Genomic DNA, 17,373 nt, shown 5'->3' with positions numbered 1-17,373 from the left:
TGAGGGGGACATCGACATCTGGAAGAAATGCCATAGCAATCCATCCAACGGTTGTGGAGATACACTTCGCTCCGAATTAAAAATGTCAACCTAGAGATGGTGCTAGAGGAAAGGTCAGATGACAGGACTCTGTCATGAATGCATGGCACCACATTTCACTGCAATCCGTCCAGTAGCAGCTGAAATATTTCAGTCTGGACCGACAATCCCTGAACCCATGCGGCTAGCACGCCAAGAAACACCCCGGTTGAGGTTTTTGGGAAGGACGGTGGTCGTGGTTAACAGAAACCATGGTCGCTGACGGGGGTTAATACAGGTCACATTCGGCCTTCGAACAAACAACTGATGCTGTTTCTTCTTGTGATGACAGTCACAACATGGGGTTTTAAAAGCATCCACCTAAAGCTTATTAGGGTTCCACACTGTTTCCAGTGGCTGTGGTCAGAGAGGAACCTCCATCACATTAGAGGCGGACACAACTGACTGGACAATATATGAAACATAATGAAAGGCCAATATTGGTCTGGTAAATCACTTTGCCAATATCCTATTGTCGTCAATTCAGCCTTAATGCTACAATATAGAAAGTCATAGCTCTTTAGGCGCCCCCGGCCTCTGTGGCACGGCCTGTCTAACATGTAAATCACCTTTTGTTTCATATTAATGCAAGCAGGAATAAAAAAAAGTGATATAATTCTCATCAGATATCCTGCTGAATCTACAGCAGCTCCAGTATCAAGCATCTCATACATGACTTTGCTCTTGGTTTCTTTTCTTTTTTTTACCCCCCTCCTCTTTCTGTTCCATTACAGCCTTGCTCATTTACAAAGATCTCGACTAAGCTGTTCATGGTTGTGCAAATGTCAGCAGTGTTTTAAGTTAGACGCAGTTTGTTTCACATTTCAAAATCTAACTTAAGGCCATTTTTCTTTGCGATGAGACTGTAAATGTCATTTAAAGCAAAATGCCAGTGTGTTCTTTGTACGGCTGACCTCTTTAGAAGGTAAACTTCGGAATATTTTACTCCTCTATATGAAGCCCATTCAGTAAAGATAAAGCAATGGAGTCGTTCTGATTTACATATCATTTCAAGTGTGATGGTTTCATGTCTCATTGACTCACACTTGCAACCAAATGCTCACAGGAAGTGTTAACTCCTGATTTAAGGTGTGAACAGTTTGTACATCTTGGCTCCCAATCAGTAAGAATACCTTCCACATATTTCTGATTTTTGAACTTAGCTGCGTTCGTTCAGCTACGACTTTTCTACTGCAAGACGCACAATAACAATAACAGCATATGGTTTGACAAAAACACGACTCGTGGCGTACAAAGGGGCTGAATATGTGCTGATGCTGTGAACTGTTCTCTGTAAGTCTGAGAATATGGCAACACCCGTTTAACCTCAGTGAATAACCTCTGAAGAGTCACGGTCTTAAGAGAGTTATACACACACACACACACACGCATGCATGCACACACACACACACACACACACACACACACACACACAGCGCCAGGCTACTCAGATAATGTCGGGATCTTCTTCAGAAGTGACAAGAGCTTGAGGATCCTTCAGACAGAACCTGTAAATCCTTACAGAACTCTGAAAAACCTTTTAATGTTGCTTGGAATATCAACTTTCAAAATCCTGCTTCACTTTGAAGGTGGATTTAAATCTATGCGCTTTGCAAACATATAGAATCTAGTCTTTTTTGATCTTTTTTTTTTTTCTCCTTTTCATTTTGTGGATTGACTTCCTGTCAAAGACGCCCCCCCCCATGCAATGTGTGTTGACACAGGCTGCAGCCCCACCAAAGGAAATAAGGCGGTGCAGCAATATATAACTCTCAGGATCAATCGCCACATGAATGGCTGCTGTCAGAATTAATCTGCGGCAGCTGCAGAGCATGTTTGCCATGGCTGTGTTTGTGTACTTGTTTCTGTGCAGCATGCATGTGTACACAGCAAATTTCCTAGTGATAATAAGTGTTGATTTTTCAGTGACAATTATCAGGAACAGACAAAGCGTTGATTGGAGGAAAGCTGATGGAGCTGCTCAAAAACTGTGAGTCTGGTGGGTCAGGACACACGTTGGATTTATACACTCAGGTTTGTTATCACTGGCCAAATGATAATGAGAAGTGGCTTTAATTATAGTAAAAAGTATGTTTGAAATAGAGAAACCATATGAGCAAAAAGGCTCCCACACCAGATTTTTTTTTTTTTTTTGCCTAAATCAGCAGCAAAATATCAAATCAATCATGACGGCACAGCAGCTCCACAGATGCAGCTTTAAACCCCCCCACCCAGCTCAAGTGTCCTCACTTCCAGGGGTGCTGTTCTGTAACAGACCCTGGCCTCTGACCTCCCTGGAGGGGAGGGGAGGGGGGGGGGGGGGATTCGAGTATCACGCTGATATAAAAGGACAAGGAGAATCATTTGAACAGCTTGTCATTTTTCATCAGCCTGACTGATTCTGATGTGCGTCAACTCCGCTACAAGCAGGGGCGCAGTGGAGGGTAAACCCACAAAAAGAAAAGTCAGTCTGAGCAAATATTTCATCCCAGAAATGCTGTTTTAAACACCTTCTCAAAAACAAAACAAAAAGAAAAACAATTGATTTGTGAGGTGATTTTTACAGGAAAAAGAATGAATGACTGCTTTTCTGATAATTGATTTTTTTTTTTTTTAGGGAGGGTTGTGATGATCAACAACTGGAGGTCACAGTTTGCCTCTCTTTTCATCCCTCTGCCATTAAATCATGCAGGTCAATCTGGCTGCTACAGCAGTGAAATGAACCAGGAATCCATCACCTTTATCTCCAGCCATGACAAACACTTTTAAGTTTGTTAAACGCAAACATGGAGATGTTAAAAAATTAAAATTAAAAATTAAAAAAAAGGTGTGCAGCTGGGGAAGAGGAAACGGTGATGCTGTGAGGGCCTATGGGACCGTGGCAGAGGTTTATTGCAGCGCCAGGACCGGGGGTCTGAGAGAGTGTTAACGGCAGTCAATGCACAGGCAGCCTGCATAGGGAATACACACACTTTGCTGCTCTGATCTGCTGCAGTGGCGGAGTGCACTGGGATACACACTCTAGCCTGCAGATACAAAGCGCATTAGGTGCGTGTGTGTGTGTGTGTGTGTGTGTGTGTGTGTGTGTGTGTGTGTGTGTGTGTGTGTGTGTTTTAAACATGCACAGCATCTACAGAGGAAAGAATCCTGCCTGTGTGTGATTATTTTAGAGGAGAGAAAAAAAAGACAAAAGACCGCGTAAGGAAATCAGCAATTTCCACTTTGAGTAGTGCTGAGGTGTTGGATGGCAGGACAGAGGCAGCAGACAGGACCGTCCACAGATTCATCCACATGATTCATTTTCTGCTTAGAATTAACATCAAGGCTCCACACTTACCGATCTGAACGCTGCTCGGGAAAGCTCCCATTGTCAGTCCCCAAAAGCCAGAGAATATCAACAGAAACCAGTCGCGAGAAGAAATCCTCATTTTGTTTCGGTTATAAACTGATGAGAGACATCGAGCAGGTTTAATTAACACCCCCGGGGCAAAAGCAACATCACAGGGTAAAAAAACAAAGAGATAAAAAAAATATATATACAAATGCTCGTTAAATATCCATGTCTGCTTCTGATGGCTTTTTCTCGGATATCCCCCCGCACTGCCGCTCGTTTGTACCGTCAAACTGCGTCCGTCCGTCCGGCGCTGGAGATTTTGCGCACAACACCACCACCACCACCACCGAGATGAGGAGGAGAGGGGAGGGAGGGAGGGAGGTGGAGGGGGGGGGGGGGTGAGCCAGCGGCGGCCAGTGCGTTTCTGGAATGGGGCTGACTCACAGTCACAGGCAAATAACACACATGCGCTTTTTACCCGACCGGGGCAGGCGGGAGGGGCGTCACTCAGTCCGCTCCGCACCGAGCCGCGGAGAACTCCCCGCAGCTCGTTTAACACCAAAACTTCCAGAACCGCTGATACGAAAAACACACCGATGCCATGACTGATGACTGACAGGAGATTTTCCCTTTTTTTCCCCACATTATTACAGAGAGCTCTTGTTACAGAAGAAGATAAACGTCTTAACCCCTGATCCCACTGTCCTCCTCGGGTATAACTGGTTCCCGAATAAGCCGTAAGGTGCCTTATAAAATGCATAAACTGCCACAATGAATAAGATAATAGTGATGAAGCTGTGGGCTTTATCTTTCATAAACTCCGCTTCTCCTGTTTTGCCAGACATCACTTTCTTTTGCAGGACTAAACGGCTTCACACTGGATCGTTTAGTCTCATTTGTAATTTTCACTATAACGGCAGGGTGCCTTGTGTCTTTGGGTTACATGGGAAGGAAACCAATAACCCAGTAAGTAATAAACAGCACAGCCCTGATTCACAGCTTCATATGTGATACACTGTTAAACCGAGGAATAAGATACACAGAAAGGTTGGAGGACACAGTTTTCTAAACATTGGACAGCAGAATCATTTTTATTGGCTTGACCAATGTCCCCTGCAGCAGCAAGAGTTCTCAGTGTCTTAAGTGTTCTGGTAAAACCTACATGAGACATTATTGTGTCATTAGCAAGTATCAGCCACAAGGATTTACTGAGGGCTACTATTATGTGTCTTACAGTGCAGTTCCTCTAATGGCCACTAGATGCTGACTCTAAGAAAACTCCACTGTGATTCCCAGGTAACTGTGAGGTATGTTCACATTTTTCCAAGTCCATCTTAGAAGAGACTGACATGTACACTTTAACAATTTATGGTCACTGTCATCATCCCTCCTGTTTGTACAAACTGTGAAGAGATGAATATAATCCCAGTGCAAGAGCAGTGTTGGAGAGTAACTACTGGCATGTAACAGGAGTAAATTACAAAATAAATGTAACTGTAATCCTTACAACTTCTCAGAGATAAAATATCATTAAATTACAGTTCCTAATCAAAATGTTGGTGATTACAAAAAGTGTTGTACCAGAATATATTCTTATTGCTTTGCATCTTTTGGCCAAACAGGAACACCTTATTTTCACATTAAGGTCAGATAGGTGATAGGTGTGAAATCTAATAACACTTGCTACCTTAAATTAGCATTGTGTTTTCATTCCATATAAACCTGGAGACATCATTAGGCTGTGAAATATTCCTACAGGGCAACAACACACTGAATTAATGGTACTGAAAAGTAATCAAATGAAGTAAGTTACATTACTTTGATGAAGTAATAAAGCAGCTACATTAGTCATTATATTTTAAACAAGGTCATTAGTAATCTGTAACCTATTACATTTCAAAAGTAACTATGCCAACACTATAAGAGATGGGAGGGGTGTATGAAGGAGAATATACTTAACTACAAGTTTATGACCTTTTAAAAACTAAAATGATATGAAAGTGAAATGTTACATCATACTAGTTAATTGAAAAAATCTTCATGTTCATTCAATTTGACTCCGTTTCTTGACTCTCTCAACTCTCACTGGTTTCATCGTGAATATGTTTAAAGGAGGTCACTCAGCTTTAAATGAACCGAAGCTGGCAGCTGCAGTCAAAGTGTAGCCATACAGTGATGCTAACCACTGAGCACAATCATGATTAGCACTGAGTATTCATCATGTTGCTTTCCATTTAAAAAATAAGAGCACACATATCGTCGTTGTCAACATATATCAACATGTCAACATCTAATATATATAAATATATATATATATGCTTAGTCACCACACTTCCCCCTCCCCTGTTGTTCTCTGCAAAGTGTTATGAAGCTCAGTGAAAACAGCCACTAAACAAAAAGAGTACAACTGAATAAAGTTACCCTGTGTACACGGGAGCCACCAAAAAACAATCCAGCCACAAACGTTAGCCCACACTAGCATTGCTGTGGTAGTAAGACAGCTAGCAGCAGCAACATTTGCCAAACAAATTCAAAATATCACTAACAGCAAGTTAGCTAACATTGTCGTGCCTTCTGTGGCCGGTCACTAATGAAAACAGACGTGTACCATTATGTAGCCATCAAGTTACTTACACGTGGAGGAGAAGAAAAGTCAGTTCTGACTCAAGCCCTTTGGCTCCACAGTCGGACTGGGAAAGAAATTCATCCACTGGGACTGGCCGCACAAATGACAGCAAACAGAGAGGGTCGGTTAAGACACTGACAAAAGCCGGCAAAAACTTAAAAAACTTAATTGAAGTTTTGACGGTCCATGGGATGACCAGGATTTGAGCCGGTAGTCCCCATGGTCAGTCCACCTGTGATCTGGTCTTATCTCTTTCTTTGGGAGAGACCTTTTTAGACAAAAGAAAAAAAAAAAAGTGGTTTCTTCTGTGGAAGAAATCCTGGAAGGTCGCTTTAAGCTGAAAGCTGCGTACTGCACTGTGCCATCTCCCGTGTGGGCGGTGCCTATGAGTTTATAAACGTGGGAAGGACCAATGTTCTGAACTGTTCTGAACATGATCCAGCTGAAACTCAAATATCTTCACCAGCACCAATGCTCCTTTTTAGCTGAGGGTTTGGGGAAACTGAAGCATTATTACTCTGATAAAACAGTGGATGATTTTAGTCCACAGCATCGCTTCAATTTGTCTACAGAAATGTAAGTAAAATAAAAGTCATTTAGAAGTTTTGTCTGCATCCTCTGAGGTGAAATGAAAACCAGTGTTATGAGACATTAAGGACGTGTAGGCTCGTCTCCTTGGGGTGATGCAGTTAAATAAGCACAGCAGTAGATAGTGAAGCTGCAGACAGCTCAAGTTCTGCTGATTTTGAAGTTTGTGGTAGCCTCAGGTAGACCCGTCTGAAAATTAGTAATTATGTGTGAGACACTGCTGGGAGCAATGCAGGAAGTTGATTTTGGGTGGGTTCACCAAAGCTTCAAGCATTCCAGCTGGTTAAAAATCTGAAAAAAAAACAACTTCTCTTCAAAGGAGGATCCACAAACATTCATCTATTAGAAGAAATAAAAACAGTTTAAAATTCAGTGTCTGACAAGACAAGTGTGTTTTTCTTTGCCGTCTTGAATAATATTAATGGAGGTTCAAATGGCCAGTTCTGAATCCAATTAAAAGAAACCTTGGCACAGAAAACAAAACTGATATTTAGTAAATTTTAAAAAGGTAATTCAACAAAAGGCAGGACATTTCATTGTCTCTGCTCTATGGGTGCAAACTTTAAAGCAAGTTACCCTTCTGGACAATGCACCCATTAAACTCATTTTCCAAAACGATGTAAAAAAAATATGACAGACTGACCCACACACACCACATACAACACCTGAGCCATTTACAGATGAAGCAAAACTTCCAAACATTAGCTTGTTTGAGCTTCTCAAACATCAGTATTTGCTGTTTTCCATTGCAACGGAATATTTCTTGGTTTTGGAAAGTTGTTCAGTCAAAACAAGACAAATGAAGATGACTCCATTATAAATGGGCCTTTTTCACAATAACATTTATAGACAAAATGATTTTATTTAAATTAATTTTATCAATGTACGTCCTTTGCGAAAATGCTCCTAATATTTCAAGAAACTGATTGGTTTCTAGTGAATACACTCATCGGTCTGTCAATACTTTATCATGAAGTCATTATTAATGCAGCATATATTCCATATAGGCAGAAAAAGACTGCTAAAATAGTTATCACCACCCGGTGGTTTGAGCTGACTTTTGCTTTTCTTTAAGCTTTGCTGCTTTGAAGCAAAAATTTGTCTCTCACTGTACACCAGATCTGCAAAAAGCAATAGTCCTCCATGGACTGTTAAGCGAATCACGTGTCTCCTAATTGCACTTCTTGAAATTTGCATCATATGTAAATCTCTTTGAAAATATTTGCTTTAGTAGCACCTAAGGATGATGAGCAAAAAAGTGCAATACTGTTTGTATCCTAGTTCGAGGTTGTAAAATAAAATGTAGCAGAAAGACTCAGACGTCAGTTCATGTAAAGTGGATATCAGATGTCGGCACGCACTTTTCACATTTCTAGTTTTTATTGTCAAGAGGCAGCCTGAACACAAAGCCCAATCCACCAGACATTTCTCACTTAATGTGGATATATTGGCTCCTGGCGATGTATTAAATATGACAAATTACTGTAAATCTTTGCAATTGCATAACTGTTCCTACATGTTATACTTAGGAAATATAATTATGTTGCTGTATCCAAACAAATGCAACTGATTGGCTTTTTATTTCAGTCCTAAATCCAAAAAAGACAAGAGTATTGTATAGGAGTTTTGTGGAGTGCCTGAACAATTCAAGTGGACTGCACTGTGTACATGGGTGTGGAGCTGTCCGTGGTGCTGAATGCTTTTAACTGAGTTACTGTGGACGGCAGAAAAAGAAAAACAACAGAACTAAACTGGATTCTGGAGAACCTTTTGATTTGCCAAATTCAGAAAATCCATATACACATTTAAAAGGAAGTTCAGCATTAAGAGAAATGCTCTTTTCTTTGTTGTCAATCCAAGGGTGAGATGAGATACTAATTTTATGTTTGTGGGGCGAGCACCAAACTGGAGTCTCCCCCTCTAAAGCTCACTAAATATGTCTCATTTATCCATATACAAATAGATGTAAAAATGAGCATCAGTCATTTACAGTACGTGCTTTAACTGCAGTATTTTCTTAACAAGTAATAATTCATATATCTGCCAGACCTTTTGTGCAGCTTGTCTGGCTACAGCACTGGTTAGTACAGTACATATATATATTTGATGAGGTTTTGGTGTATATACATATATATATATATATATATATATACACACATACAGTATATATATATATATATGCACAATAGAATTAAACTTGGGATGTTTTCATCCTGAATCTTATTTATCCACTTATTAGTTTGGCTGTTTTAACCTGAATTTAAAAACCTAACGAGGGACGTGTGCTGCAGATTTGCTTCAGGCTAGAAACTGCATTTTTTGCATTGCTTTTTCCCCGTGTACAACAGTTTATTTGTCTGTTTAATAAACACATTTTTCACTCCTTTTTTCAGAAAGGCAACACAAAACTCAAAACAAATGGGAACAAACAGTAGCCTTTGTGAGCACCACAGGTGGAAAACATTACTGAACATGTACACAAAGGCATCTCGGTGCAATGGTGTTTTCAGTGTTCATAGTTTCTCGAGATTTAGACCGCATTTCCCATAAACTCTGTTGCCTCTTGTTATTACTTACTGCTACTATGGCCTCCCCGATGCATTTGCCTTCACTGAAACAAAACAAATGGAAACGATGTCTCTGTAAGTCCTCCATCTGTTCCACTGCCTTCAACTACTTGAAATTCTGAAAACTTTTCCTATGTTGAGTACGTTCAACTTGGTGCCACACTGTGAGATGTAATGCAAAGGCAAAGAGGCACCCAGTCTCCCCTTTACACAGTGATGGCAACATCCAAAAACAAATACAATGACCACCAAGGTCTCCATCAATGTGAAGGTGAATAATGAATGGAAAATAGCTCGAGGCAATAATACATTTTATTGAATGTTTTCTAAGGTTTTTCTTGTGCTCCCCTCACAACAAGAGGTATTTTCAGTGCTAATTAGACAGTCAAGTTCAGGTTTTGTATTTTATCCAGTTGTAAGAGCTATCTATGCTTGCAAGAACAAAGGTATCGACACCATCACGCAGGTAGTGAAACCACGGATGCAGTGATCAAGAACAAGTTACATTCATGTTGATAAAACAGAACTTCCTTAAGACAGAGTCCTTGAAACTATTTCCTTTTAGACTCGAAACTTGCTTGAGTTAAACTGAACATCCTGTCTGCTTCTGTTGGTTTCCAGAGTCATGATTGGGTCGAGTTGTAATGCAGCTGTGAGTGCACCTTTTTGAAAGCCTGCACTGATTAAACCGTGTAGATATAATAGAGTTAACAAAAATACAAGCCGACATTATATGTGAAAAGATTACCCTTCCCCAGTAAGGTTCAAGTTTCTACATAATGATTTTCATGCCGTACCAAAATGACTGACTCCCATTAATAACATCACTATACAATATGTAAAAGACTTTGTTATATTATGCTTTGGAAAATGGTGGATATTAATATGACTCAAAGTAGGCAGAGGGAAACATTGAGAGCATACCTCACGTCCATTACAGACAACACTATAATAAACCCTCCACCATCACAACCACAACTCTGTGCTTTTAAATATACATCACTGCAATCTCTCGCCAGCATTATATATCACACAGCTCCACTTCCATTATCCAATTTATTGTGGGGCACTTTTTCTAGCACAAGACAACATCATATAGATGAGACATCAGCGTGATGTATGCCGGGCGTTCGCATGAGCCTCGCTGCCTGTTAGACTTTTAAATTTAAGTTCTCCTCCCCCCTCCTTTCAGCAATGATGGGCTGGTCTCGTACCTCAGTGTTTTCATGGCGACACATTTGTTCTCACTGTCGCACATCAAGAGCTGTTTAATAAAGGTGTGAAGTCTCACACAAAGCGGTGTGAGCCGTACTAACGACCACCATGTTCAGAGGGTTACGGTAAGTTTGTGAGAGCTTTTCCTGATTTGATTTGATTTGTGTTTAACTAGTGCATCTCCACACAAACCAAAAGCTGCTTGAAGGGTTGAGCTAGTTTGTGATGGACACTGCCGGACACTGTAGGAATTGGGATTTTCTACATAATTTATATGATTTTCACATGAATTATGTAGAAATCCCTATTTTCAATTATGTACAAATTCATATTTCATTCATACAATTTATGAATTATGATTGGGAACAAAGAGGGAAATCGTGCCACATTGTGAAAGAAACAAAGTCAGAAGAAGGAGGAGGAGGTCAGGCTGGATGGATGGATGGGACAATAGGACATCAGACACTGGAGACAACTGTTCACCATTTCCTACCCACCGTCAACAATGGTTTCTTTTAACCATGACCACGATCATTCTCTAACCCTTAACCAAGAAGTTATTTTAACCCAAATAAAAATCTTTCTCTAATCACAACCAGGTTGGTTTTGTGCTTAAACTTACCCAAACTTTAACCATCAAAACAACCGTTTTATTTTTGGGGCGTCAGATTATAAAATTGTTCTGGAGGGTAAATCAATTCAATCATTCACAACAACTGAACAAAAGTTTGTTTCTGTTGGAGTTTTAGACACGCACAACTGATCTGTTAATCATTTGATAGTCAGGGCTTGTCAATCCATACAGCTAAAAGTCTGTTTGCGAGAATGGTTATTAAAATGCACAGCATATTATGTAGAAGATTTGTTTTTGGGCTTGAATAAAGTCTGTTGGCCAGTATCCAGCTGTCTAATATTTAGCTTGTGTTGTATGCGAAAACAAATATTTGAGTCAACTATATTTAATGGCGGTGTACAAAAAATTGTAAACACAAAGTTGTACAAGTACAAGAGTTTACAAAAACACTGACAAAACTGAACATCATCAACAGTCTGACTTATTGCAGGGCTGTTGCTGATGATGCAATGTCTGGATGCTCAGAGTTTGTGTTATGAAACAAAGTTAAGATAAAAGCAAAGACTGACTCAAAGAGCAACAGTTGGATTTGCTAATATAGTTGCATCTTTCCAGGCTGTTTCAGGTCTGGATGTATTGACATCAGAGCAGACTTCCTGTCTGTGCAGCTGCAATCTTATAGATACGACCTGTCATGCTGTGGCTTGTTTTCATTTTAATTTTTCTTTCAGCCTAAAATCAGATGGACGAAATCTTACTTGCTGAGGTCCAACTGAAATTCTCAGTTCTTGTCTGGACTGAAACCAGACTACAATGTTCACAACATCTTTGTCAGCCAAACTTCTGATGACTGAAACAAGGCTTACATACAATGAGACTAAAAATGTTGAGTTTTAGTCGACTTAATCTTAAAAATAGCTGACAGAAATGAATACTATTACATACTCTTTTTTTTTAAACACCTGAGAAGTAAAATTACCTCTGTAATAAAAAGGTACTCAGATAAGCACAAAAAGTTGGAAAAAAGTAAGTCTGAATAAACATCACTGTCCTACATCTTCTTGAGTCTTGAACAAACCAGCAATAAATTCCTTCCCTACAGCTGATTCTAAATAACAAACCTTCCTACAATAAACCAGCACACAGGACAAAACTAAGACTGTTACACACCACCACCACCACCACCACCACCACCAACACCAACAACAACAACAACAACAACAACAACAACAACAAAGTAAGAAACCACTTCCACAGACTTGACCTACAGAGATCAAACAGCCAGTCAGCTCTCAGAGAATATACAGCAAGAAGAGAGCATGCGCAGTTTTTACACACTGTAGTGCAGACACGCAAAACGCTACGTTGCTAACCAGTACAGTGGTCGTTGGTGACGTGTTGTTGCACTCACCTGCCTGAACGTCACTCTGGGACCGGCTCCAGGTTCAGCTCCTCTGCCTCAGCCTCGGTCTCACTGGCTCCTCAAAGTTTTCACAAACAGCGGGAAGGTGGAAGTCACAGCGTTTTTAGCGGTTAGCCTTTAGCCACACCCAGCATGCACCTGTTTCGACGCAACATCGCAGGTGTGTTTGATTTGTGACACATTGCGTAATCGCCGGGTGGTGCATTAGATGTAACCTTTTTTTTTACTTCAGCAGAGTTAATGGTAATTTTAAAGACATTTCAGAATAATATATTTTATATTATTATATTATTATTGTATTCTACTTACTGACGCATTAATGAAGGCCACAGATCACTTTAATGTTGCAGCTGGTAAAGCTGGTGCTAATTCTAATTACTTACGAGCTGCTATGCAGCTTGTGAATTTCCCCCAGGAGATCAATAACGTTTTATCTTTAAAATACATCAAAATGTATTTGTCGATTATATCTTGCATTAATTAAATTGAATCTGCAATGTAACTAAAATGATCAAATAAAGATAGTGTGAGTAAATATAACATCATTTGCCTCTGAGTGGCTGCAGTCAGAGGGAGAAAATGAAAATACTCAAGTAAAGTACAGATACCTCAAAACTGTACTTCAGCACAGTACTTGAGTCCTATGAAGGTTTTCCCTGATAGTACGCCTTGGGTTGCCAAGGAAGTAAAGAATGCTATTAACAAAAAGAAAGCAGCTTTCACCGGTGGGGATAAAATACTAATTAAAGCTGCACAGAAGAACTGTAAAGAGAAATCAGACAAGAAAAAACAAATTATGAAAATAGGATGGAGGGTCAGTTGCTAAGTTGCAATACCAAAGCTGCTTGGAACGGTATGAGGACGATTACCGGGTATGGTCGGTTCTAATCCAGACCCTCAAAGTGCACAGTCAAACCAAACGAGTCCTCCTTTCTTCAGCCCTTAAATGACTGGAGCGCTCAGGCTCTTCTATTTGTACTGGAGTAGAATAAGACAGTTTGAAGCTTATAAAATCAGCTCATGTCCATCCAAAGTACCTGTTTTGCGGACAGTGTCTTGTATAGTTGTGATTCCTGAGGAACTAAAAGTATGTGAAGTTGAAGATCGCAGATCCACGGCCCTAACGCCACACATTATGAAATGTTTTCAGAGGGTTATCTCAAACCACTTATCCAATCAGGTTTCTTTCTCCTGAGGCCCATTACAGTTTGCTCATAGGAAAGGTGCAGGTGTTGGAGGTGCACTTAGATGCTTCATAATATTTATAGCCACTTGGAGATAACATGCACTTCAGGGAGGATAGTGTTGTATGATTTTATGTACGTCAGAATTAATAACCAAGTGTCTGACATAATCATGTAGGCATAATCATGAGGCTGCGTGTTTCCTGTGGCGTTCTCTGATGGCTCTGCCTTGGTTGGCCAATGAGAGGTGATCAACTCCTTTATTAAAAGTGCAGTTGATTATTTAAAACTGGGTATCAGTAAAAAATAATTACTTATTGATTATATTATTGATTTTAGGAAGAAAAGAGAGAAAGTTTCTCCTGTTTTTTTATTGATGCTCAGGAAGTGGAGATTGTCCATTCTTACAGATATGTGCATGTACAGTACATTGAGATAACGAACTGAACCGGAAGGAAAATACCAACATGGTCCTAAAAAAGGTTCAGTCCAGATTCTTCTTTGACCAAATCCTTTGATGTAACACAAAACTACTTCATGTTTTTTTTTTCTTTCTTAGAGCATCATAGCTCGTGTCCTCTCTTGGCTCTATCACTGGCTCACCTCCAGACTCCTCAGATGTGCTTTTAGAAAACAGAACAAGAACAATGTTGAGGGCCATTTTAAACCCTGAACATCACTCCATCACTCGTGTCTTGATGGGACTGAACAGTTGTTTAAGTGCTCGGCTGCTCAAACGAAAAACTGAAGACGTTTTTTTATTTTTTTTTGGTGCCAGCTGCGGTTTAGCTTCTCAATGACACGCAGGAGCATTAAGAGGCCTGTATCATTATTTATCACTGCTGGGTGTTGTCTGTGTTCAGAGTTTCTATTGTCAAACACATTATCCATCCATGTGTCTGGAGTTGTCTCTCAAACTGTTTTTTAACAGTTTGATTGTCTTTTTTTTTGTTTGTTTCTTTTGTTTCTTTGGTAACTCTGGTTGTCAGTTTATTAGGAACACCTAGCTAGAACTAATGCTAATACAAGAGCTGTATGATAAATCCTCCTTCATGAGAAACTGGGAGGTGTTTCTGTTACTTAGCCTTCCCTCTTAGATATAAATGGGACATGATATGCAACACCTGTCAGTATGTATATATATATATATATATATATATATATATACTGTATATGTTGGATGGATATACAAAAATACACCTTGTGGCAGCTTTGAACGTTGTGAGTGGAATTGATTTTCAGAGGAAGATCTGTGTTCTTGTATCACATTACACTCCTGTCACTCACCTGAAACCACATGAGGAGATGAAACCACCTCTCAGAAACACTGTAAACGCCATATTTTCCCTCGGCCATTTTATTTGAACGTCTGAATTCTGAGTGGGAAATTCATCCGCTCTATAGTGCTCCTAAATAAAATTCATACAGTAGAATAAAGAAAAAAGAAAAGTAGTGTCTGTGGCATGTGCAATGTTTATAAATGTTAAAAGTATAGTCATGCAGCGCTGCACCTGTCAGCGATGGAGCAAAGAGTCTAAAGTTACTGCTCACTATCACTGACTGTTGTTGTGTCGGCGGTAACGAGTGAGAGAGAGGACAAAATGTTGACAAAGTTTTTTACATATTGTAGTGTTTTGTTGATCTGGGTCATCTTTCTGAGCTGCATCAGGCTGCATTAGATAGCATCAAGTTTAGTATGTTAACCCTGAGGAGACTGTTCACACACTGAGCGTGCAGCAGTGACGGGTTAATGGATCTAAAAGGCATCGTATGCACAAGCGTCGCTAACACTGCTGCCACTGTCCCTCACACTCTGCTCCTAGTGGATGACGGTCTAAGTCTGACCGACTTTATGAATGAGGTGTGTGTGTGTGTGTGTGTGTGTGTGTGTGTGTGTGTGTGTGTGTGTGTGATGGATCTCTGCCATAACTCTGGAGTTGAACAGATGGGAAGCCTGCAGTTGGTTTTTCCTGCTCACATCAGGGGTGAGGGAGAGTGTTGTTCAACCGCTGTTAGGGAATCCCGTACACACAGTGTCACTCTATGTGTGTGTGTGTGTGTGTGTGTGTGTGTGTGTGTGTGTGTGTGTGTGTGTGTGTGTTTGAAAGAAAAGAATATAAATAAAGTTTGCAGCTCAACAGATTTCATCCACACTCCTTTCAAAGGACTTGAGAATTCAATTTCCAGCTCTAGACAGTTTTTCTAAGCTGGTTTGAAAAGTATACAAATGCTTTTGACAGTTTCCAGGAATGAAGAGTGAAAAAAAGAAATGAAAACAGAGAAGGCAAAAAAAAAAGAGGTTTGTTAAAGAAAAAAAAAATCACTTCCCCACCAGCTCTCTTCTCTCAGCCAAGCCCATGATGAGTCTGAGAGGAACTTCAGACGCTGATTATCTGTATTACAGCTCTCAGTTTAATCATGTACAGGACAAGTGGATATAATCAAAATGTTAACTTTACTTCTTATCAAGAGTAAATGTGATTAGACCTTCAACTCTCCTTTCATCTTTCATCTCTGTTTTTTATTGATGCCTGTGGAGGAGCTACACTGTGTGTCAGACATTAGTTCAGGAACATCTTCTTCTGATGTAAAGTATTCAGTTTGATAGATTACATATTATATAGTGTATATAGTTTATATATATATATATATAGTAGAACTCACACATTACAGTGATGTAATTGTATATTGGTGGAATTTATAATAAACACGTGACTAAACACAGCTAGGCGTGAACATGAGGTCTTTGGAAGCGGGTTTTTAAGGATCACATGCCTAAACCAACACTTCCCATGAGTCAGTAATACCACACACTAACAGTTATATTTCACTTTAATTAAAAAATGTATATTCCACAGCATGATAATGTTATGTTGATGGTAAGGCAAATGGCTGTATAGCACATTATCATGCACAGAGGTCATTCAATGTGCTAAAAGAAGCATTAAAAAAATAGATCATTCGTGATGTAGGACCTATATCTTTAGGACAGACCTCAGTGCAGACAGAAGGCAGAGACAGACATCAGCCAGCTGTGGAAAACTCTGGAAACCGAAATAATTACAGGCAGAATACCAGAGAAACTAAAGAAACAAAGGGAACTCACACAGGGACTGCAGGAAATGCCGAAGCTGCAGCTTTAGTCACAGAACAATGCAGCCAGGTGTAGAGCTCATACCAGCTGTGAATGAAGCTCCTTTACTAGCTGTGGTATTTTATTGTGGTCCTTTCCCCTGGCTGCCAGCTGGCCTCCATCGCTAACAGCTCTGCCAGGAGTGAACTGGAGGAGCTGCAGTCGACTGTCACCGGCGTCTGGTCTCCCTCTGCTCTTCATGCCTGACTCCACTTCCTCATTTTTTTCTCAGTTTCTAGTTGCTCTTCACAAGGTCAATTCGATCATGGAACGATGCATTTATATCACACTGCTGGTATCCCTAAGTAAACAGTTTTTAGTTGAGGTAAATACAAGTAACCCAGGAGATTAACAGTGCAGATTGAAGGTTGGACCAACTGGTCAATATGAGAAACTGCAGCCGTATAGAAAGCATGAGCAAGTCTATACAAAGAAAGCTGGACTACACAATGATCCTGTTACAACCCTGATCTGTTACCCTGAAATAATGAGATAAAAAAGTGTAATAATGCTGCCGTCATACGAGTGGACTGCAAAGATGTTGGATGTCATTGTCTGTAAGCAACAGTCAGTATCAACGTATTGACAAAATATCCTCATTATTTTAATAGAAAAGATAATCCAGTCACAATTACACATCCTACAATATTG

At 40.0% G+C, this 17,373-nt stretch overlaps 1 protein-coding gene across 3 annotated transcripts in view; it reads right to left on the bottom strand.

The window, feature by feature from the left end:
• Positions 1–3,506, bottom strand: part of LOC111233094 (glutamate receptor 4) — a 105,619-nt gene extending 102,113 nt beyond the window's left edge. For all 3 annotated transcript variants that reach the window (XM_022760854.1, XM_022760855.1, XM_022760856.1), the window contains exon 1: positions 3,416–3,506. In XM_022760854.1, the coding sequence (XP_022616575.1) occupies positions 3,416–3,506 (91 nt within the window). The remainder of the gene's footprint in view (positions 1–3,415) is intronic.
• Positions 3,507–17,373: the final 13,867 nt, after the last annotated feature.

Source organism: Seriola dumerili, unplaced genomic scaffold (assembly GCF_002260705.1).
Source record: "Seriola dumerili isolate Sdu_G_001 unplaced genomic scaffold, Sdu_1.0 BDQW01000367.1, whole genome shotgun sequence".
Classification (NCBI taxonomy): Eukaryota; Metazoa; Chordata; class Actinopteri; order Carangiformes; family Carangidae; genus Seriola; species Seriola dumerili.
The sequence above is the reverse complement of the archived record's forward strand: the minus strand, read 5'-3'. Positions and strand labels throughout refer to the sequence as shown.